This window comes from Rhineura floridana, chromosome 1 (genome assembly GCF_030035675.1).
Source record: "Rhineura floridana isolate rRhiFlo1 chromosome 1, rRhiFlo1.hap2, whole genome shotgun sequence".
Taxonomy (NCBI): domain Eukaryota; kingdom Metazoa; phylum Chordata; class Lepidosauria; order Squamata; family Rhineuridae; genus Rhineura; species Rhineura floridana.
The window spans coordinates 177,437,405-177,461,439 of record NC_084480.1 but is presented as its reverse complement, the minus strand read 5'-3'; the positions used below and the strand labels follow the sequence as shown (position 1 = coordinate 177,461,439).

The following is a 24,035-nucleotide window of genomic DNA, read 5'->3' as shown; positions in this document are numbered from 1 at the left end:
CTGTAGGACAGCTTCCAAGTCCTCAAGATTCCTTGTTAAACCCATAGCCTTTTCTAAATGCCTCCTGGTTCACCTATTCTTGAACAATACCAATTGCTCCAGTTCTATTAGTACTCTGTGGATTTTGACTGATGCCACTTCTTTGCTCCCATCTTCCCTTAATGTGGTGACATCCTTGATGTGGTGTACATTCACTGTGTGGGTGGATTTCCCAAGGAAAACTGGTGTGTAGAGTAGTTCTTGTGTGTAATGAATTCTGCAGTCTCCACAGGATTAGCAAACCTAAAAACAGGGCTTTTTATAAATGTGAGATCTATGGTTATGGATTCTGTCATATATATTGGATCTCTTTATGTGTGCCTCCATTTTCATGTATAGTCATTGCCATAATTCAATTCCTATCAACTATTAATTTTTATTAGTTGTGTAGTGTTTGAGTATTGGCTGTTACGCTTTGCTTTGTGAGAAGCCTAGCTGTCGAAAATTAAGCTGACTATCCATGAGCTCTAAAAATAGGTCTACTGGATTTGTTAGAATTGCTTCATCTTCTGCACTTCCTAAATCATCTTTATTGCTGAAATGCTGTTTAAATTACTTTGTAACCCATAGCCTTAATTGATATAGGTTTGATAAAGATTATGTGATCACAGGCTACTATATTACATTACATGAATGACAGTAGGAATTACATTTACAGATTTTATTAATGCAGCTTGCAAAATTATAAAGTAACATACCCACAAGAGAAAAATGTTAGCTATACCTAACAGGACTTGCTATTGCTATCCAACTGATCGCCCAGTTAAATAGAACACAAATATTGCAAACTTGCCGTAAATTGAGGGAAGGGATATTAGCACACCGAGTATGACAAAGGAAGAAGAGAAGATAAAATACTTTATACCTGTCAGTATGATTAAACAATACCAAAAACCTCTAAAGAGAAAGTGTAACATTAGGAGCCTATACTCTTTCGGATATGTGTGTGGTCCTATTGAGAGATTTGCTAAGCATTCTACAAACCATTTTTTAATCTCATTCTTTAGAAATACACATTTTCCCTGTGTTCAAAATACATATGAGACAAAACACAGAGTTAAACTGGGTTTCACAAATAAAATCGTGCTCTGAACCAAACATCTCTATGTAATGAATCCAAAACATAATCTTTCTGATGGAATCTGTACTACTGTATCTTATGCTGATGTCCAGTGCTGGATGCATACTATGAGCTTCAATACTAAGGGATGTATCCATTGTAGCACTACGTAAGAGTCCCATCAGGGCAAGCAGAAATCATTGGGATGGGTTGCTATGTTGGATGCAGCCCTTATAACTGCCAATAGCTTGATATTATACTAAGCTGAAACACTGGGATGAGCAGTTCAGGAGGAAAGGAAAAGAGATTAACATTCCTAACACCTCTGATCATGCTTATATCTGATAGAATGTCAGTGAATGTTAATGTGATTGAACTAGAGCAAATGCAAAATAGCTCCTAGATATTTATTTTGAAAAAAATCTGAAACTATTTATTTATTTATTTATTACATTTCTACCCCGCCTTTCTTTTCATGATTGAAACCCAAGGCAGCTTACATATGGTTCCCAAGCAGTCTCCCATCCAGGTACTGACCAGACCTGACCCTGCTTAGCTTCAGCAGGGAGCTGGCCTTATCAGTGTTCTGCATGTTTCTTTGCCACTGCCACAGCCAGCAGTAATAGAGTTATGCAAACTGAAGAACTGTATACAAATTTGCTTAAATATCATAATTTAAACAGGTTGCAGAATTCAAACTTTCCCAGACTTTCATTGTAGGTGCAGATTTTAAGTGAGTGGGTTGTTTATTTATTTATTTATTTTACAACGGAATGTACCCATCCAAAACACCCTGATTATTAGCGAAATAAAGCAAAACATGAGTTGTGAACTTCACAGCTACTGTTTTTCACTGTAAGGTGGTGGGAGGGAGCTCAATTTGAAGGAAAGGAACACCATCCGTGTGCTAATTCTTCCTTGTGCCCTTTCTCGCCTTCAAGTCATACCTCATACCCATTATTGTGCAGCAGAGAAGTAGTGACTGAGATTCTCAGATCCATGTTTGGCACCAAAAGTGTAGATCAGTGCTAACCAATAATTAACATTTTATTTTGTTTTCTTTGTTAATTGATAGAGGGTACGAATGTATTAATGATATGAATGTTTCATACCTTTATTAGTATGTTAGACATGGACATTTGTAATTTGTATATGATTGAAATAGTTTTGTCCCAACATCTACAGAAGCTGAAGAATATCAACAGTCAGAAAATGGCACAGGAGCTGAATATCATCAACCAGAAAATTTGACAGGAACAGAATGTAATGGTTCATTTTTACACCAGGAACAATTAACTCGAAGCAGTAGCACCTCGGATATTAGAGACCAGTGTAATTCTGATGTTTTTGAAGGTAATTTAGAAGTAATAAACAACTGCCTCTGTGTGGAAAAGCTCTCTTGTTTTGCTTTGACATGTTTTGTGCAGCAGTGCCTAAAACAGTGCCAAGTGCTGTATTTTCATTGCCAAGTGCTGTGTTTTTTCACTATGCCTGTTGTATTGCCTACAATTGCATTTTAAAAGTCAAGAACTCTATTTTTTTTCAGCACAGTGTTAAATGTGTAAGTTTATTTAAAGTAGATATCACCATGAAATTTTATTTTAGTTCTTTACACTGCTGTGAGACTCACCAAAAGTTTTAGAAATGTCCATTCTTATAAAATAAAAAATTAATGCTTAGGCTGAAATTCTGTGCCCACTTTACTGGAAGTAATGTGCATTGAACCAAGGAGTTCTTGTCTGAGTAGACATGTACAACATTGCACAACCTATGTTGTATATGGGGATACTCCCAATTTACAATGTACAACAGGGGTTAGGGAACCAAATTTGGCAGGGGGGGGTGGTCACCTGTCAATCACATGATGTCATTATGGAAAATGGGTTGTCCCATCAATCTGTCAAAATCCTTTGCTGGGGGGGCAGTTCCCAAGCACCTGCTGCCACTGAGGGAATCTTAAGAAAGAAACCTGCCATTTAAAAGGTAGACTTTCTCCTCTTCATACTGCAGGAGCAAGAGGGGAACAAAGGGAATAATTCTTTCTTGCCTTTGTCACACACACCCCACACCCAGCCAGCACACCTGCTGGGAAGTGAGAGAAAAAAAGCTTTCACTTACCTCAACAGCAGCAGCTGGTGGCAGGGGAAGGAACAAAATGGAGAAAGAATTTTCTGCATTCTTCTCTTCATTTCTCCTACTACCATTGCTACCCTAGCAACGGGGGAAGGAAGCAGAGGATTTTTATTTCTCCCCTTACCCCCACTGCTGCTGTAGAGGTAAGGGTGCTGGGAGGGAGAAGCAGTTTCCATTGAATGGAAACTACTTACCCTTCCTTGAGCAAGATGTGCTCCTACTGCCTATCAGTTGATGGGTGTTTGGGAGCACCCCTTGTTCTAGCAAAGGAGCTATCAGGAGCCCACTTTAAGCTTCTGGTTGTTCCTTTGAAGCCCTGCCCTTACCTGCCCCACACCTGACATGTGTGTATCACATACATGTTGGGTGGGCATAGCTTCCCCAAAACAGCCTTGCGGGCCAAATAGGGAGTCTTGGGGGGTGGGCGGCATATGGTCTGCAGACCTGATGTACAAGCTCTACAAGTTTTAGCAAAGCTTACCATACAATTCAAAAATCTCTTTAATCAACCATGTTCTAAAAATTTGGGGGTCATATCATATTAGATTACTAGCGCTTCAAGCCATAAAAGGAGCATAATGGTAGTGGATTAAAGCCTAAAAATTTAATCTTTAATATTAATGTAGTTAATAATGTAATAATATAGATAATGTTGATTTTGCAGTGTGAAATTTAATTAATCTCAGCTAAGGCATTAAAACAATTTTCAGTGGCAAGTGTATTCCACATTTGTTTCTGTCATTTACAAAAATGTGTCCACTGAGCATGCTTGCCCCTTATTGGACTGTTTTCGGGTCTCTCCCTCCCCCGTCCTTCTTCCACCCTTATAGGGATGGATTGGGCACTTTCATTGGCTGTGTTCATAAGTCTATACTGTTTTTGTATCAATCTCATTTTTTAAAAAAAATATATGAAAACCCATATTTAAATTCATATATATATTATCTTGCTGTAGACATTCCTAAACATATTTTATCCAGAAATGCATATTTTTTTTTGTGTATGTTTGCATCAGTAGGGTTTTTTTTCCTTAAATGCAACACACAAAAAACTGAGTGTGAAAGAGCAGGAGCTTTCCTGTGTGCTGCCACATTTACTTTTGGGGGTGTGTGATGGCAGGTGCATAGACATAGTGCTGCTCATTCCCAGCTACATTAACATCTTGCACTTCTTCATTGATTCCTATGAGCAGTTCTGTCTTCCATCCCTGGGATCCTTTTAAAAATAGTGTGAACCAAGACATGATAAACACGCAGACAATGATAAGGTTCTCTGTACCATTTTTACACTTTATTTGTGTCTTCATCCCTCCTCCTTTTTCAGCCACTTTATTTCATCCCCCCTCCTGTCCAGGTTTCTGTTTTGTTCTCCTGTAGTCAGTCAGCATTCCAACCCCAATGAACATGCTCAGCCCTCATTGGGCTGTTTTGGTAGCTACCCCCACGCTCAAAGTTTTTCATCCCCAAATTCTTTTTGTATTTCAGCAAACCTTGGGATTCCTGAGTCTGCTGACATCTTCACCTTGTGCATGGGGATCAAAAATAGAATAAGCTAGCATAAGTGCATAGTTGATAAAATGCCTTAATTAGAATGTATGTATATGATAAAAATGTCAAATTGATTTGTTAATTGATTGATCCAAATATTTCTTGAGTTAAGCATTTTGGTGTTTGTTTGTTTGTTTAATTCACTTTGCATTTCACAGTTAGAAAAACGGAAAGCTCACAGAACTCAACTTCAGATGCTGAATCTGTCCAAGGAACTAAAGTGTTCGTGAGCAAGGAAAGTATAGTACAAGAAGTAAGTTAATTTTAATATCCATTAAAAAGTAAAGGTAGCTGTGTTGGACCATAAGAAAAATTCCAAAATCCATATTAGGGCAACATCTTCATTAGGCCAACAAAATATCACAAAATAAAGTGCAAGCTTTTTGAGTGCTCCAGAAGTCTTCATCAAGCCAGATCAAGGCTGGGGAACTTGAGGTCCACGGGCCAAATGTGAGGCTACTCTGTCTGACTCTCGAGACTTTCCTCAGGCCACATCCCCTCCCTGGCCACACCCTCGCTCCATACTGCTTAGCAGGCCTGCTTCACACCCTCCTTGAGTGTCTTTGCCTGGCTGGAATGCGTCCTTGAACTCTGATGATGCTTCTTGCGTAGGAAGCACTATCAGGATAGACAGGGAATGAGACTGAAGAATGAAGCCTGCTGTACATAGCTAAAATTTAAACTGTACTGATATTTGTATACCCAGAATGAAATCAAACATTTGGGGGGAGGAGAAAGTGTACTATTTACCCTAAAGTTCATTTTATTGGGTGTTTGTCATGGTCTGTTCTGTGTGCACTACAGGGATTTGGTGTAGATTCCACATAGAACTAATTGGATGGTTATTTTCTTCCTGGGCTATATTAAACTATAATTAAAAGTAGTAGCAGTAGTAGTAGTAACAGTAGTTAACTAAAGTGGAATGTGTAAAACAAGGGTGTAAAACTCAAATAAGTGAAAGGGCCATCAGATATATAAGGACTGCATCCTTGTGGGGGTTTATAACTAAAAAATTCAAATCCACGCCCACCTCCACTAGTGCAAGTGTTGCATTTCCTAGAGCAGTGTTTCCCAAACTGTGGGACTCCAGATGTTGCTGGACTACAGTTCCCATCATTCCTTGCCATTAGCCATGGTGGCTGGAGCTGATGGGAACTGTCGTCCAGCAACATCTCGGGTCCCACAGTTTGGGAAACATTGTCCTAGAGTATAGGCCGGGCAGGGAAACACTTGCAATGAGAAGAAGAGGCTGATACTTTAAAAGAGGATCCACAGTTAAACAGACTTCTGGAAAAGGATTCTGTCTGCCTCAGAGCTTGGAAAAGTTACTTTTTTTGAACTACAACTCCCATCAGCCCCAGCCAGCTTGGCCACTGGATTGGGCTGATGGGAGTTGTAGTTCAAAAAAGTAACTTTTCCAAGCTCTGGTCTGCCTTCCTTTCTTCTCCCCACCACACCTTCCTGTGTCTGCCTGGAGACTTCTTCACAAAGTCTTGTTTTCTCAGGCAGAAAAATTCTCATTTTAGTATTGGAAGAGAGCATTTTCCCACTATACACTCTGATCTCCTGGCTGAGGTAAAGCCCACACAAAGAAGCACTCGCTAATGCTACCTCATATGTTGCTCTCCGAATAATGTGTTTCAGTCTATAACTGGCAAATGTTTTGAACAATTATTTGGAATTACTTAACTGCATCAATTTGAGATAAATTAATAATAAAATTAATTGTAATCCATGCAGTGAGAACATCTGTTTCTTGAAATTTTTCATGCAGCCAGGCAACTCTCCAACTGAAGCAGACGTGCGGCAGTCACATGGAAACCAAAGAGAAAGAGAAAAGAGTGAGTTTCAATAAAAGAAATATTTATTACTTTCTGGAAGTGATTTGTGGTAAGAATACATTGGTGTCTTAGATTGTTTTAGAGTATTGATTTATAGTTATATTGTTGGTATTGATATATTGTGGTTTTATGTTTTAATACCAATGTTGATATTTAATTATGTTAATTGTGGTTTGACTTGTATATTGTAATGATATGATTTATTTGTATATAAACCACTTCAAAGTCACTTGTGACAAAAATGGTATATAAGTTCAAATATAATAATAATGTCACTATTGCATACGCACTTTTTATGTTCTGAAGAAATCTTTCAGCAGACTATTTTACTTATTTAACTTTTGGTTATGCAGCTGAAAGTGTTAGCAGCGACACCTCCATTAGATACAATAATGAAGTAGATATCACTTTAGCTCCCTGGCAAGCATGTGAAGAAAGTAATGATGTCAACATCCCAGCTGATATTTGTGCTGATCCTAATGCACACCACTGGTTGCACCTGAGTCCTTCAGGTGCCACAAATTTAACAGGTATGTATGTTCAAAGAAATATGCTGTGTGTGTGTGTGGTTTATATAACACTCACAAGCGTCACAAAGATGTGCTCCTGTTTTGGTTATACAAGAGTTGATAATGAATTAGACTTCATAAATGTACAGTTTTAGAAGGCAGGAATTTGTGTTGCCTGAAGATAAGCTATAAATCTTAATTCACTAATAGACAAAAAAAGCCTTGCAGTTTAAGAACTTGTCTATAGCCAACAAATATTTCTATCAAACTTTAAAAAGCAGGGAAATTGGGCAGCTATAGTGAATGCACCAGGGGAGCAGGAGACCCGACCTCCTCTCTGAGATATTGTACTGCCCTACAAATCTGTCAAAATGCAAACACAATTTGGGTTGGTCTTTCACAGTCCAATCCACTTCTATATAGCTTGGAAGAATTTGGTAACGTGCCTCTTGATCACTGACTAGCTAAACTGTCAGCTTCATTGCTGTCAAAGGCAATGAAGACTGAGCAAGCATTCACCTTAAAGAGCTCATTCTGCTTTCAAAACAAAACTGCTGTTCTGGGTCCTTTTAGCTTCTGATAGGAGGTCTGTTGGTTTTGAAGCACTATCTGGATCTTTTTGTCACCTTCTCAAAATGTCAGAGAGCCAATTCTCACATTAATTTTCCATATCTTTTTAATATAGGAAATGTTAAGATCATATACACTGCCATGAAAAAGTATTTGCCCCCTGTCTGATTGTGTGGTTGCATATTTTTGGCACTGAATGTTATCAGATCTTGAACCAAAACCTAATATGAGAGAAAAAGGAACCTGAGTAAACCAACAACACAAAACTTTGATGCTTATTTCATTTATTTATAAAAGGAAGTTAAGCAACACCCAGTGCCCCTGTGTGAAAACTAATTGCCCCCCTAGTTAACTCAACCCAATATAAGGGATTATTAGGGCCAGACGTTTGAATACCTTGGTAAACAATCAGGCCTGATTGGGCCAGCCCTGCCCAGCATAAATCTGACTAACTTTGACCCTTGCTATCAGACTGAAGTTGCCAGCACACACGGTTCCAAAGACACATCATGCCACAATCCAAAAAAATTCCCGAACACCCCCGGAGAGCAGTTATTGATTCATATCAGTCCGGAAAGGGTTACAAAGCCATTTCTAAGGCTCTGGGGCTCCACCGAACCACAGTCAGAGCCATATTGACCAAATGGAGAAGGTTTGGGACAGCAGTGAATCTTCCCAGGGTGTCCGTCCTGCCAAAATCCCACCAAGAACAAGGCATAAAATCATCCAGGAAGTCACGAAAGACCCTAGAACAACATCCAGGGATCTGCAGAGCTCTCTTGCCTCAGCTAAATGAAACACCCTAGAACAACATCCAGGGACCTGCAGGCCTCTTTCGCCTCAGCTAAGGTCAGTGTTCATGACTCCACCATCAGAAAGACACTGCAAACATGGGATTCATGGCAGAGTAGCAAGTCGGAAACCACTGCTCACTAAGAAGAACATGGAAAGCACCTGGATGACCCTCAAGAGTTCTGGACTAATGTTCTGTGGGCAGATAAGTCAAAGATGGAACTTTTTGGGAGACATGGGCCCACAATGTCTGGTGAAAACCAAACACTACATTCCACATGAAGAGCCTCATACCAACGGTCAAGCATGATGGTGGCAGTGTCATGGTTTGGGGATGCTTTGCTGCATCAGGACCTGGACAACTTGCCATTGTTGAAGGAACCACGAGTTCTGCTTTGTATCAGAGAATTCTACAGGAAAATGTCAGGCCATCCGTCCATCAGCTTAAGCTGAAGCGCAGCTGGGTCACGCAGCAAGACAATAATCCGAAACACACAAGCAAGTCTACATCAGAATGGTTGAAAAACAAGAAATTTAAAGTTTTGGAATGGCGTAGTCAAAGTCCAGACCTAAACCCCATTAAGATGTTGTGGCAGGACCTGAAAGGAGTAGTACGTGGTTGAAACCCCACAAATGTCACTGAGTTAAAGCAGTTCTGCATGGAGGAGTGGGCCAAAATTCCACCACAGTGCTGTGAGAGACTGATCAAGAACTACAGGAAGCATTTGGTTCAAGATCTGATAACATTCAGTTGCAAAAATATGCAACCAAGCAGAAAATCAGACAGGGGGCAAAACCTCTTTCACGCCACTGTATTTTTACTTCCCACCATGCAAATTGGATGTGAATTTGTTGTGATGTAAGAACTGCAGAGGCACAAATCTGTTGTCATGTTAATTCTCCTACCTGTTGATCCCCCTAAGAGTTTACATCTCATGTGGCAGAGTCAGCAATTAAAGAAGCTGTGTGTGTGCACACACAGCAAGGAAGAAATCACATGTATCAAAACCATGTTCTTTTTGAAGCAAGTTCCCAAAGAGATGTGTAATAGGGTGCAGGGCTACTGCTCAGCAATCTTCCATGTGGAATTTTAATAAGTGTATCATTTCCCCAGCAGGTACTTTGTGTAAAGTGGTTTCTAAAGTTTGACTGATAAACAGCATTAAGAAGTTAATCATCCTAGTGGGCTTCAGAAGGACCTCTTCATACCTTTACATGTAAAGGGTCACAGGGCCCTGCAGGCTACCTCTGTACCCCACCACCAACACACCTAGTGCCCATGCCGCTCACACATTCAGTTCATGCGAGAAGGAGCACTATGTTTGTACTGATGTGTGTACATATTCCTTCATGCAAGGGGGTTGCTGATTTGGCTTAGTGCCCCCCTTTCATGAAGAAGTTCTATGGACCCATGCACAGCACAGCTTTTTGTCATGTGCACCAAATATGCAGGTGAGTGTGTGAGGCTACCCCATGTGGTAGTAGGATGAGGGTTCCCTGCAATCCCCTCATGTGATTTTTGAATATGTGAGGATATTGTCTTAAACTTCCCTCCCTAATATAAGGAAGGCTGCTTCTGTCTGAGAACAATATAATTTCATACTTATTTACATTCATTCTTGAGCCAAGCAGCTGTTCAGGATACTCATATTCTTCCCTATAGAACAGGCTTTCGGATGTTTGGTGTGCTAGGGAGATTAAGGCAATTCTCGACCATTATTGTCTGAGCCATAATATTGGTATCATAACTATTTGGGATATGTTGCTTCTGTAGCACTAGAGGGTGCTGAATGCCCACTAATTTCATGACTTAGATTGCAAGCTGAAAGGCAGGGACTTATGACTAGTTTTTGTAAGTTGCTGTGGAAGTCGCCAGGTAAAAAATTGTTTTAAATAAATAAGCAAGCCTCTGATAAATTATTTAACAAAGGAGAGCCGGAATAGAAAAAAAACTGTTCATAATCTTCAGGTTTTCCTGTGTCTTGTTTTAGTAAGTAACTTGTTTGTAGCTGTGATGAAATTTATTACCCTTTTTTATCTTTGTGGCTTCTCATTTGTTCTGAAATAACATTAAACAAATTTGTGACAAGCTTCTAAGATGTAAATGTTCATGTTACAGTGAAAATGTGCCCCTAAAGAGATATATACATTTTGAGAACAAATCATATATTAATCACTTCACTTTTGAGTGAACATGACATATTTAATAGGTCATGTGCTAATCATTATTATATGTTAAAATTGAAAAGGAGAAGGTTGTCTGGGCCAAACCTTTAAATATTGATTTCATTGACACTGCTGGATGTTCAGAAGGAAATTTTGCTTAATGGGGAAACTTGATTAATTCAACTGATGGAACATTTTTACTACACATTTACTAACAGAAAATTTAACTGAGGTTATCTGTTGGTACAAATTGAAACAGTCTTTAACATGCTGCTTGATACACATTTGAGCTGAGGGCTATGAAAAGGGGAAAAGACGGCTGGAATGCAGGTGAAGGAAAACTCATGCTGAACTTCATTAGTGAGATAAGTAAGAGCCCATTATCAACCTACTTGGTGAAAGTGGTGAAGGCAAAGAAACTTTTTTTTCAGCACCTGTCCTATCACCCAGTGGAGCTTTGTCAAGTGGTGCAGGAACTTTTGCAATCTGGCCTGAAAGGGGATTTGGTAGAACCCTTGGTAGCATACTGAGACACCTTTGTGGGAAAATAAAGTTGCTTACAGTTGATACTGCAGTTAATGCATTGTCATTAGTGAAGGTCCAGAGCACTGCCTGGTCTAGTTTTGTTGGATAAATTTCAATTATTGAAACATGAAGATGTGACCAAGATGCTTGATCAAATCTGACCAACCACGTGTGTGCTTGGTCTTTGTCCGTGATAGTTTATTAAATCTAGCAGGGAGGAGATAGCTACTGGATCAAAGGAGTTGTCCATGCCTCTTTGAGATAGGGAGTGGTCCCAGCCTCTTTAAATGAGACAATACTTCAACCACTCCTGAAAAAAGCTAACCTAGACTACACCCAGAAGATGTTAACTACAGACCTGTGGCTAACATTCCCTTTTTCAGCAAGGCATTCAAGAGAGTAGTGGTGGTAGTTTATGAGAAGCAAACCCATATTTCTCCCATATGCTCCCATATTTCTGTGTTTTTAGCCAATGAGTGAAGTCATAGCAATGACTGACATTTAAGAAATCAGATCTAGTCAATTAGACAAAGAGAAGGCTAGAGTGAAATGCCCATTATATAGACTCTTGATTTGTTTTTTAGGCCTTTTTTTGGTTGGTCTTCCCTGGTGGAGAAGCAGCTCCATAGAAAACAATTCAGGTATTTAGGACTGTAGTGCAACTGTGATTGGAGGGAGGGGAGTATTGTGTCTACCCATTAAACAGAAAATGTAACAGCAAAAATAAGAGTTTATGATCTTTCTATCAGGCCTTATTTTATCCAAAATTGTGATTTTCTTCAGGGTTTGCAATCATTTAAAGATTAATTCAGTGCAGATAAAATCCATCATTACTATACCATATTGCAAGGGTCAGGACTGTGGCTGAGAGTGTGGATTATGCCAGCCTTACAAAATAATCCAGTGTTTTAATTAGGGGTGGGATCTGCATTTCGATGCTTGTTCAATTTTTTTTCCATCCAACTTTCTTCTGGTACCACTTCATAAGGGATCAATGTTCACTGTTTGTGATAAATACCAGTTCAGTGTTTTTCCACAAAAATATTGATATTAATATCGATATTTTTTAAAAATATCATTTTTCATAGATTTTTTAAAATATTGATATTTTCCACAATATATCAGTATTTTGAGGGAAATACCAGTATTAATATCTATATTATGAGGAAATATTAATATAATTTTTTTAAAAAAAATCTGCATCAGCCATGGAAAAACAATAGGAAAAAAACCTGATCCTTAAGGACAGAAAAAGAGCAAATAGGAAATCCAGGGTCAAATTTGAATTTTGCAAAATTTGAGCACATCCCTAATTGGAATACCCTGAAGGGCCCTTCTTTAGTGTGGGTAGCGGTCCCTTCCATGATCTGTGGCACTGTCGGCTCCCAACCCTGCCACGGATCTCAGAGAGGGAGCTCTCAGGCACCCCCCTACAACAGCGCATGCTCACAACACCCATCTGCATGCCCCACCTACCTCTCCTGTTTTGGTAAATGCTGGCCACACTGCATGTATGCCTTCCATCAACCAAGATGGCAGCTGTTTCCCTAAGGGGCTGGTGCCCCTCCTGCCATCTTGGTTGATGCCAGGCAGGCATGTGCAGCACAGCATTTACCACAGTGGGAGAAGTAGGTGGCACATGCAGGTGGGCGCTGTGGGCCTGGGACAGGCTGGTGCCCAAGGGCCCAGTCATGCCTGGCGTGAGCCCTGTGAATACGGATTTGCTGAAGGGAGAGGGTTGGTGGTGTATGAACATTTTCAACATTTCTTCAACACTTTCATTAATGACTTGGATGAGGAGGTGCAGGGAATGCTTATCAAATTTACAGGTGATACAAAATTGGGAGGGATAGCTAATACCTTGGAAGACAAAAACAAAATTCAAAGTGGTCTTGATAGGCTGGAGCGTTGTGCTGAAAACAACACAATGAAATTTGACAAGGATAAGTGCAAAGTAGACCCTCGGTGGCGCAGAGTGGTAAGCGGCGGTAACGCAGCCGAAGCTCTGCTCACGGCCGGAGTTCAATTCCAATGGAAGGAGGAAGTCGAATCTCTGGTAAAAGGGGTCGAGGTCCACTCAGCCTTCCATCCATCCGTGGTTGGTGAAATGAGTACCCGGCATATGCTGGGGGGTAAAGAAAGGCCGGGGAAGGAATTGGCAATCCCACCCCATATATACGGCCTGCCTAGTAAACGTCACAAGACGTCACCCTAAGAGTCGGAAACGACTCGCACTATAAGTGCAGGGACACCTTTACCTTTACCTTTAAGTGCAAAGTTCTACATCTAGGAAAAAGAAACCAAATGCACACTTATAAGAAGGGGGTACTTGGTGCAGCAATGCTACATGCGAGAAGGATCTTGGGATTGTTGTTGATTACAAGCTGAACATGAGCCAACAGTGCAATGTGGCTGCAAAAAAGGAAACTGCTCTTTTAGACTGCATTAACAGAAATATAGTTTCCAAATTGCATAAAGTATTGGTTCCCCTCTATTCGGCACTGGTTAGACCTTATCTTGAGTACTGTGTCCAGTTCTGGACACCACACTTCCTTCTTAAAGGAAGACAAATGCAGACAAACTGGAACAGATTCAGAGGAGGGCAACAAGGATGATCAGGGGACTGGAAACAAAGCCCTATGAGGAGAGGGTGAAGGAACTGGGCATGTTTAGCCTTGAGAAGAGAAGACTGAGGGGAGATATGATAGCACTCTTCAAGTACATGAAGAGTTGCCACACAGAGGAGGGCCAGGATCTTTTCTTGATCATCTGAGAGTGCAGGACACAGAATAATGGGCTCAAGTTGCAGGAAACCAGATTTCAACTGAACATCAGGAAAAACTTCCTGTTAGAGCAGTATGACAATGGAACCAATGACCTGGGGATGTGGTGAGCTCTCTAACACTGAATGCATTCAAGAGGCAGCTGGACAGCCACCTGTCAGGTATGCTTTGATTTTGGATTCCTGCATTGAGCAGGGGGTTGGACTTGATGGCCTTATAGGCCCCTTCCAAGTCTATGATTCCATTCTATGATTTTATGAAAACCCTGAAGTGTAGCCCAGTATTGTTACCCTGCTGCTATGGAGAGATTTTTAGGAAAATGCTGTAGGGAGGAGGCTGTGAAGTTGTTTGTAGCAGCAGAGTAAATAGTTAATGGCTAGAGGAGGTGAAGGGAGCCAGGGAAGAACCAGGGGTTTCAGCAGGGGGTAGAAAGATGCCAGGGTGCCAAGTCCACCTGTAGATGGATTGCAGGTCTCTTTGCTGAGAACCAACAGAGGGGGGTAGACCTGGAATGAAAATTTCTCAGAAGTCAGGTCTACTCAGGTCTCACCACTACTCAGTCACTATATCTACTGAAAATGTAGACCTGTTTTCTGATGCTAGTTACATATGCATATTTTACTTATGTGGAGTATTTACTCTCCCACTCAAAAAAAACCCTTCCTGCCAGAAGTGCCTGTGATTCCCAACATTGTGTCCCATTTTCCCATAACCATGAAAGAAGTTAATATCTCCTCCAGCAGTTTTAAAATGCTCTCAGGAAGCTAATCTTCAGTCTCTTCTTGGGGAATTGAACAGAGAGAAAGATGTCTGCCCCCATGTTCCTGGTAGCAACAGGACCTGGGGAGGAGTGAAGCAGTGCCTGACCTGCAATGACAAGGGCCCTGTGTAGGAGGTGGGATGATTTTATTCAGACAGCACACTGAGATGCATTAAACAGCTCATCCTGCTGCTGTAATATGAAAGTCATCTCTTTGGACACCCTTGGGTATTTTGTTCATAATTAATAACAAATAATTTTCCCTTCTAGACAGCAGCGAGTTTCTTGCTGATGATTGCAGTATTATTGCTGGTGGGAATCTTATAGGCTGGCATCCTGACTCTGCTGCTGTATTATGGCGAAGAATATTGGGAATTCTTGGAGATGTGAACAATATCAAGTCTCCCAAAATACATGCCAGAATTTTTGAACATCTCTTTGAACTATGGTACAAATTGGCAAAGGTAAGGTTTGCTACTATAGAGTTTGTCTAATACAGAGTTAGTAGAATAATGTTAGGTCCAAAATAAATAGAGCAAGAAACTGTAGTAGGACTACAGTAACAAATTGTGTACCACTGAGAAACTGAAATAAACAAACTGTTGACCCAAATGCACTATATAACCCAGGACATCTACGCTGTATATCTCTGGGTGGTAAGAATATAAGAGGAACCCTACTGGATCAAACCAAAGGCCCATCTAGTCCAACATCCTGTTCTGTTAGGGGCCACCCAGGTACCTGTGGGAAGCCCACAAGGCAACCTGATAACCTATTGCAACTTGTTGAGGAGGAAATGACAATAATTACAGCTGCCCTTTCAGTTCCAGGACCTCCTCCATCACAGAACAATGCTGAGAAAAGGTCAGCAGTGGGTAAAGAATATTTACTGGTTTTGCATTGGTATCCTACGGGAAGAGTGTAGTCTAGCGTGGAGTATCCCAGCTCTTGTGCTCTTTTCCCTCTAACCAAGAGCCTTCTTGAGTTTGGGATATTCCAAAACCGTCAGAAAAGAAAGATTGAGATCCTATACAGTACCTTATATTTTAAGAGGTTAGGAGGGAAAAGGCTATTCAGTTTAGCACTTCAAGATTTTGTATGTCTTACTAATTTTTTTTATTTAGATAAGAGACAATCTTGCTGTCAGTCTGGATAACCAATCCACTCCCTCTCCTCCTATTTTGATTCCACCACTCAGAATATTTGCATCATGGTTGTTCAAGGTAAGTTTTTAAAAGTTTTACAGAATACTCGTACAGTTTGCAGAAGCATTTAATGCACCATGGTTTTGATCATTTGTATTCTGCTTCGTTTGCCTTCAGTTCCACACTTCTAAACTCCTTTGCAGCTTTTTAACATAGAGGAAAGAATATCCTACTATGTTAATTTTGTAGCTACCTTTACTGTACATGTAGCCATACTGACTGTACAAACCTAAAAAGTCAACACGTTAAGCCTTTCAAATGTCTTTGTTTCTGGATTTATATTGAAACGTTCTCTTTTGTATTCTTGACTTTGGATTTTGAACTAAGAATAACAAGTCCAGGAGGGCTGCCATTTAAGTGGGAGTAGGCTGCATGTAGCCCATTGCTCTGTATTAAGGATTGTCATGTAGACTTCAGGAGTGCCTATATCTTTGTCCATTCATGCTACGGAGCAGACTGCTCCCTTGTGCCATATCTAAATGGTGCCTGCAGTCCTGTAACCACAGCTGAGTCAGTATTGACAATAATTTAGCTAATTCTTTACAGCCTGTATATGATGCGTCTTATTGCAGATTAATTGGTTAATTGTGTTGTGAATAAGAATATTTGCACTTAAGGTTTAATAAAAAAAAATAAAGTTTCCTTTTCAAGTTTGCTGCATTTTATTTATTATGTAAAATGTTAATTTTCCCCAGGTAGCGTGGTGTAGTGGTTAAGGTGCTGGACTACTACCTGGGAGACCTGGGTTTGAATCCCCACATAGCCATGAAGCGTACTGGGTGTCCTTGGGCCAGTCACTGCCTCTCAACTTCATGAAAACCCTATCAGAATCGACTTGAAGGCAGTACATTTACATTTAGCATGCCATCACGTAGGTTATAGTGCCATCTAGTGTCTGAAGGCAAGAATACACATGAGTTGAGACCTAGGCTGCTCCTTCTGGTCCCATTCCAACTCATTCTTGCCTTTGTCCAAGGCTGTTTTTCTTGTCTAAGCATAGTGAGTTTTTGTCTATGTGTTAGCTTTGTGAGGAGAGTGTGTGGTGTGAAGACTTCTGATCCACAGGGTCCTGCTGACACTAGCACCAGCAGCTAATTCCCAGATCTCTTCCATCATGGGGCTCGCGGCTGCGGCCCTGCAGCTTCAGTTTTTGGTCAGATCTCTCCACCTCCATCACGGGGCTCGCGTTGCAACCCCACAGCTTCATTTTTTGTCCTTCCCTCCTCCTCTCCACATCCATCATGGGGCTTGCAGCTGCAGACCTGCAGCTTCAGTTTTTGCCCTCCTCACTTCCCTAACACAGGGAGTCCTACCTTGTGGGGCTCGTAGCTGCGGCTCCAGTGGTCCTTGAGACTAGCCTCCCCACAGGCTTATGGCTCATACCGGAACTTGCAGCTGTGACTGGTAGGCCACTGGGGAGACAGCGCTTGGCTGAGGGTCTTGGCTGAGGGCCTTACCGGAGCTCGCGGCTGCGGCTGCAGTCAGTTGCTTGGGTGGCAGTGCTTCCTAGCGCTTGCCAGCCATTTCCTCATTGCATGGGGCATACGTTTATTTGGTAAGCAGTGGCAGGAGCTTCACTATTGCCTGCTCTTTTTGCCTGGCTGCTATTTTAGTTGGCCCTGGCCCCCTCTAGCCTTCCCGCCCACAATTTTGTTTGTACCTTCCCACATTTTCCTGCTCTTCCTTTCTCCGGGCACAGTTGATCCTCTCTGGTTTATCACTGGAAGCTGTTGATACTTTTCTGGCTTCTAGACAGCTGTCAGCAAATAGAATTTACCAAAGTACATGGTCGGCATTTTCCAGCTGGTGTGCCTCCTATGGTCTGCAACCTTCTAAAGCCACACTCCGATAGGTCTTATTGTTCCTTCACAAAGGTTTGAAGATGGGACTGAAGCCCAACACCTTTCACTGCTAAGTTTCTTCTGTCTCTTCAGTTTTGTTAATTTGTCGAGTATCCCCACAGGTTTTCATCCTCTGGTTAAACATTTTTTTAAGGGAGCTGCTTTGGTTGCTCTGGCAGTATGTCATCGTTTTCCATCCTGGAGTTTGCAGAAGGTGCTGCAAGCACTGCAACACCCTCCATCTGAGCCCCTCAGGACTGTGCCCCTGCAGGTGCTTTCTTTCAAAGTCTTTTTTCTAGTGACCATCATTGCAGCTAGACAGGTGTCAGAGTTGTGAGCACTGTTTTTGGGCTGCCATCTCTGTGTTTTTCATAAGGACTTCGTGGTTTTACATCTGCACCCATCTTTCCATCCCAGAGTAAGCTCTGGGTTTCACTGTAACCAGGACATTGTACTCCCATCCTTTTGGCCTAATCCTGTTCACCCGCTTGAGAAAGCCTCGCACTCTCTAGACATCCGCAGAACCCTCAATATTTACCTTTGCCGTACCCAAGACATACTGAATCCTTATTTGTATTATTTCACCCTAGAACTCTGGGGAAGAAAGTGGCAAAATCCATCTTATCTTGTTGGTTGCGTGCCTGCATTGTCCTGGCCTACAAGTTACTCAAGTTTCCAGTGCCTCGCATTATCAAGCACATTCTACCAGATCTGCAGCTACCACAGCTGCATTTGCAACAAATGCACCTCTTGCAGATATTTGCAGGGTGGCGGTATAGTCTACTCCAGACTCATTCATCAGGCATATAAGATAGACTGCTATGCCTTTGCTGACTCTTCTTTCAAGAGGCATGTTCTACAACAGATTGTTTCACAGGTTTAGGCAGCAGGTAGTCCCTTCCTGCTAGGTGCATCCCACGTGCTACCTTTGTTACATCCCATGTGCTACCTGGGGAAAACGGACCATTGGTCTTGCCTGAAAGGTTGTTTTCCCAGGTATCATGTCAGCTCGGCCCTCCCTGATGGAGGCTGCCTGGCTAAATTACACTGTATCATGTTCTCATATACGTTTTTAGTGGTAAGGTTACTTCAATTTCAATATGTTATAACATGTTAATGAGACAAGACCTTTGTGTATGTGTTCTGGCTGCAGCTGCTCCTTTTCTTTGTTACTCTGCCTGTTCTGTTTATGACTGCCATCCAGATGTCTCACTTCAGCCTTGTCTAGAATGAACTGGAGTGGGACCAGGAGGAGCAGCCTGGGTCTTGACTCCTGTGCATTCTTACCTTTGGATGCTAGATGACACTATAAGCCACATGATGACATGATACCTGGGAAAACCACCTTTTAGGCAAGACCAACGATCTGTTATCAAGGCAAATGATGGATTATAGCCAGTGGTGTGGTTCTCTTCATGGAAAATTATTTGATCCAGTAGAGGCTTCCATGGAAGGAAATGGGGAGGCAAGTGTTGCTCATTCCCTCTACCTACTGGAGCCCCCCACTCCTATGCTGTTCCAGAGGCTTCACCAATCCTTTAGAGCAGGGGTTGTGTCCATGGTTGGGCTTCAGAGCATCCATGAACCAGGTGCAAAAAAGCACAAAAAACTTCAGTGGACTAAAATAAACAGTATTTATTTATTTATGGGGGTCCATAGCTTTCATCAGATTCTCAAAGGGGTCCGTGACCCAAAAAAGGCTAACCACTGCTTTTGAGCACTTTTTCGGGGGCTGGTGTGAGAGGGAGAGTGTGTGAAAATCGCCACCCCACCTTCCACTAGCAGAGGCTTTTGTTAGATTAAAAGCAATTTTGCTTGTGGATGAAAAATGTCTCATGCAGCCTTGTGTCTTTCTCATGAATATTAAAGCACGTACAAGGTGGTTCTGTCTGTGTTATTGAAAATATAACTAAAAAGTGTTCTGTATCATCTTGATGAGGATGTCTTGAATAGTTGCCTTAGCTCCTTATATTTTAATTCTTATTTGGAAGCCTGTCTTACCCACAAACCAAATTATGTTCTTTTAGGCTACAAGCTTATCGGATGAATATAAGGAAGGAAAGCTTCATGCCTACAAACTGATATGTGCTATGATGGCTAGACGCCAAGATTTTGTGCCAAATCCTGACTACCTGGTGCACTTTTATCTTGTCATGCATATTGGATTAACTAGTAAAGATCAGGTACAAATATTATATTTCTAGTTTTGAAAACTGCATTAATTTAACATGCTTTCTAAGGCTTGGATCCTAAGTTTTCTGCTGGTTCACAGAAGGGCTTTGAATGCTGGGGAAGATTCCTCTTGTGGAATTCACCAGTTCTTCCCTTCCCCTTCAGGTTGCCCCTCCTGTTTTTGAGGGTAGTGCTGCAGGGAGAATCTGTCAAAGTTCTCTGCTTCCCTTCTGCATGCAGGACGTCACGCATGGGACACTCTTGCTGTTGAATAGGGACTCAGGATCCAAGCCATTATCTCTTTGGTTGCTAATGAAAACTGACTGATTTGTATATTTCCATTAAAAATGGCTTCTAGGTCTTGGTTTTGAATTACAGCCATTGTTTTACTTTTATTTAGTCCCCGGTGTGAGGTACATGCCGTGCAGAACTTTTAAGTGGCAGTGTTTCTGCCCAGGAGACTTCTTAATCAGATAAGATGAGGTGAAGGAAGAAATTAGGGCTTGATACACATGTTAGACAGAAGAGGTTTAATCATGAAGAAAATATATAAATTCAAGGAAAGCTGCAAAAAAAGTTGGGTTTTGGGAACAGTCTTGAAGGTGGCATATAGAGCAGTGGTTCCCAAACTTTCTTTTCTCATGGACCACTTGAAAGTTGCTGATGGTCTTGGTAGACCGCTTAAAGATTTCTCTGCCTATTGTAGCAATTGTACTGTGCTGTGCTTGAATGCTGTATGATTTTTAATTGTATTTGTATTGTTTATTTTATTTCCCATATTGTATTTTACTGTATTACAATTTGCATTCAATAGAATTCAAATTGCAATACAATAAAATACAAATACAAGAAATAAAAGAAGCAATCAAAATTTTAAAATGTGAATATTTAATGCGGACTTGCCACGGACCACTTGAATGAAGCTTGTGGACCACATCCCTGGGACAGAGACCAGAGCTTGGAAAAGTTACTTTTTTGAACTACAACTCCCATCAGCCCAATGCAGTGGTCATGCTGGCTGGGGCTGATGGGAGTTGTAGTTCAAAAAAGTAACTTTTCCAAGCTCTGGAAACCTCCGCTTAAGAATTGCCAATGGTATAGAAGGAGAGTAAGACATGAAGAAGCAAAGGGGCCAAGAGCAGCAGAGGTTCTCCTGAGTGCAACAAAGGAAGAAAATGAGATTAAAGGAGATCTGAGAGTTCTACATAAGATTAGGAAGAATCAAACAAATCAAGAAAAAGGCAGATTAGTGGTATACTGTAGAAAAGTGCTGTAGAAAGAGAAGTCCCATCCAATTCCAATAGTTAATAGATTAAAAAAAATATTCACTAGTGCAAACCATAAGTAATAAGCAATGTCAGTGTTGTTTCATATTGCCACTGACTTTAAAAAAATCTCTGTTACACCTTTTGGTGGCAGGCTTGACTTCAGGTTTCCCAGGTGGTAATGGTAGGATTTTAAGAGACCATTGCTTTTTGTTATTGACTTTAAAAACATAAATGTGTCCAATGTATTTACACTGGTGTTTATCTAAATTGGGGTGGTTAACCTGTGGCCATTTAGATGTTGCTGAACTGCAACTTCCAGCAGCTCCAGCAAGCATGACTAGGGTTATGAGATTATGGGAGTTGTAGTCCAATAACATCTGGAGGGCCAAACAATAGCCACCCCTAAACTAAATGTTCTATTAATGAAACCAGTGAGGAGATGCAAGTCTATTCAGACTACTTACGAAATGGTTTTAAAATGTTAGAATAACATTTTGTTGTAGATTATTTAAAAAATTAAAAATGGAAGTAATGGAATTCCTCCTCAAGAGGACTGCCTCTTCAGACTAAGGCTCAGCTAAAGCTGGGTGAGACACCTTGAAAACATTTATCGGTGATGAAAGGTTTCCTATGCCTGATGCTTTTGGTGGTAATCCCTTTTCTGCTTCTGTATAACCTGATCAGGAGCACTCCTTTTAGAAGGTAAACTACACTATAACATTTTGTTGCAGGCCTCAGTTATAATAACAAACGAGGGTGATCAGTTTGGAAGTGAAACAGAATCACTAAAAGATATGGGAGTGTTTTAGTATACTTGGTGAACTACCTAAGAACACATAAGTAGTAAAGAAGAAAAATGTAGAAAACCCCCAAAAAAGGCCAGCAAGGGCTCATGAGCTTCCAAGACTCCCGCCTTTGTTGGTATTGTTTGTGTTGAGGGTGGGGGGGGGGATGTGTTACCTAGACTAAAATCTTGGATTTCTCCATTGTTTTCTGTGGACAACTCTTGCTTCTGCCCCAGGGGAGGAGAAAAATGTCTAAAGAAACCAGATGTTTAGCAGACAGTGCCTCTTTTTAGATTGTAAGCCTGTGGACAGGGTCTGTCTTGTTTTATTGATCTTATGTAAGATGGTCTGGGAATCTTTTCAGGAGAAAAGCAGGGGGAAATGCTTTAAATAAATAAATATGGATGTTTAGAAACCGTATCTGGATTTGCTTGTTTTTTTACTTAAAGCGATGTAAAGGGGAGAGCAATTTTCATTGGAATTGCTGTTTGGAAAGGGAAGGGTTAAATCTTTTCACATTGTTGCTTCTGATGCAAACCGGAACTCTTTACTGGAGAGCCTTTGGGTGTCATTTTTTTCCTTTCCACCTATTCACCTACCCCTCTCTGAGTCCTGAATAGCACTACAAGATTCCTGTTCCAGGGTATCTGGATCTCTCCTTGGGAGGTGCGAATTACGCTACAATATTGCAGGTCCCACTTGTTCCCTCCAGTTTGAGTAGTGTATGTTAGAGTAAATGTGGCTGCCAAAAGCTGAGATGGTGGTTTTGTATGCTCAAGGGTTTTCCCAGATACCCAGTTGTATATTTAGTTGTAATTAACTAATATTTTAACCAATCTGTATTTATTGATGTTTGAAGTTATTAATGATGTTTTTATGCTAGTTTTTACTGATTTTATTTTTTATATTTATTATTTATTAAATTTATATCCAGCCCTTCCCTCCAAAGGAGCCCAGGGCAACAAACAAAACAATTTAACAATAACAAAAGGATTCTAAAAACAATTAAAAACATTCTAAAACCATTTGCAGATAAACAGTTCCAGATACAAACATTTTTTTGTCCAGCGATATCCAGGTTGGCAGGAACAGTCTCCTTCAACTATCAAATGCCTGGGTAAACAGGAATGTTTTCAAATTCCTCCTAAAATTCATTAATGTTTGGGACATACACTGGTGAGGGCATTCCACAAATGGGTAGCCATCACTGAAAAGGCCCAGTCATGGGTCAGCACTAACCAGGCAGCTCCTGGGGTGGTACCACCAACAAGGCCTCACTGCCAACCATAGGGTCTGAGATGTTTGATACTGGAGAACACACTCTTTTAGGTGCTTGGGTCCCAAGCCATTTAATGCTAACTGGCAACTCACTGCACTGCTTTCAGGAGCGGTGACATATGGCCCCTTCGGGCTGCTTCACTTACCAGCCTAACAGCCTCATTATACACTATATGCAGCCTCTGGACCATCTTCAAGGGCAGCCCCACATACAGTGCATTACAGTAGTCCAACAGGAAGTCACCAGAACCTAGACAACTGGGGCCAGGCTATCCAGCTCCAGGAACGGACATAGCTGGCGAATCAGCCTAAGCTGGGCATAAGCACTCCTAGCCACAGAAGCCATTTCGGTCTCTCATGACAAGTTGGAATCCAGGTGTACTCCCAGACTACGAACCTGTTCCTTCAATGGGAGTACAGCTCCTCCTAAAACAAGTCGTACACCTAATTCCCAGACACGAGAACCACCACCCACAGCACTTCTGTCTTACCAGTATTCAGCCTCAGTTTCTTGGCCCCCATCTAACCCATCACTGCCTCTAAACACACTGCCCCAGCACCTTCACAGCCTCTTCTGATTCAGATGGAATAAAGAGATAGAGTTACATATCATCAGTATGCTGACGACAGTGTGCTCCAAATCCCTGGATGACAGCTCCCAACCATTTCATATAGATGTTAAGTATCGTAGTTGGCAAAATGGACCCTTGTGATACCCCACAGCCCAAAAGCCATGGAACCGAGCAACAATTTCTTAGTAC

At 41.2% G+C, this 24,035-nt stretch overlaps 1 protein-coding gene across 5 annotated transcripts in view; it reads left to right on the top strand.

Moving 5' to 3' along the window:
• RALGAPA2 (Ral GTPase activating protein catalytic subunit alpha 2) overlaps positions 1 to 24,035 on the top strand; it is a 299,150-nt gene that overhangs the window by 90,520 nt on the left and 184,595 nt on the right. For 4 of the 5 annotated variants that reach the window (XM_061587941.1, XM_061587904.1, XM_061587933.1 and 1 more), the window contains 8 exons: positions 2,285 to 2,452; positions 4,938 to 5,032; positions 6,554 to 6,620; positions 6,974 to 7,150; positions 11,767 to 11,823; positions 14,996 to 15,189; positions 15,850 to 15,948; positions 19,799 to 19,954. In XM_061587941.1, coding sequence (XP_061443925.1) covers positions 2,285 to 2,452; positions 4,938 to 5,032; positions 6,554 to 6,620; positions 6,974 to 7,150; positions 11,767 to 11,823; positions 14,996 to 15,189; positions 15,850 to 15,948; positions 19,799 to 19,954 — 1,013 coding nt within the window. The remainder of the gene's footprint in view (positions 1 to 2,284; positions 2,453 to 4,937; positions 5,033 to 6,553; positions 6,621 to 6,973; positions 7,151 to 11,766; positions 11,824 to 14,995; positions 15,190 to 15,849; positions 15,949 to 19,798; positions 19,955 to 24,035) is intronic. The other variant, XM_061587913.1, reaches the window with a different exon arrangement.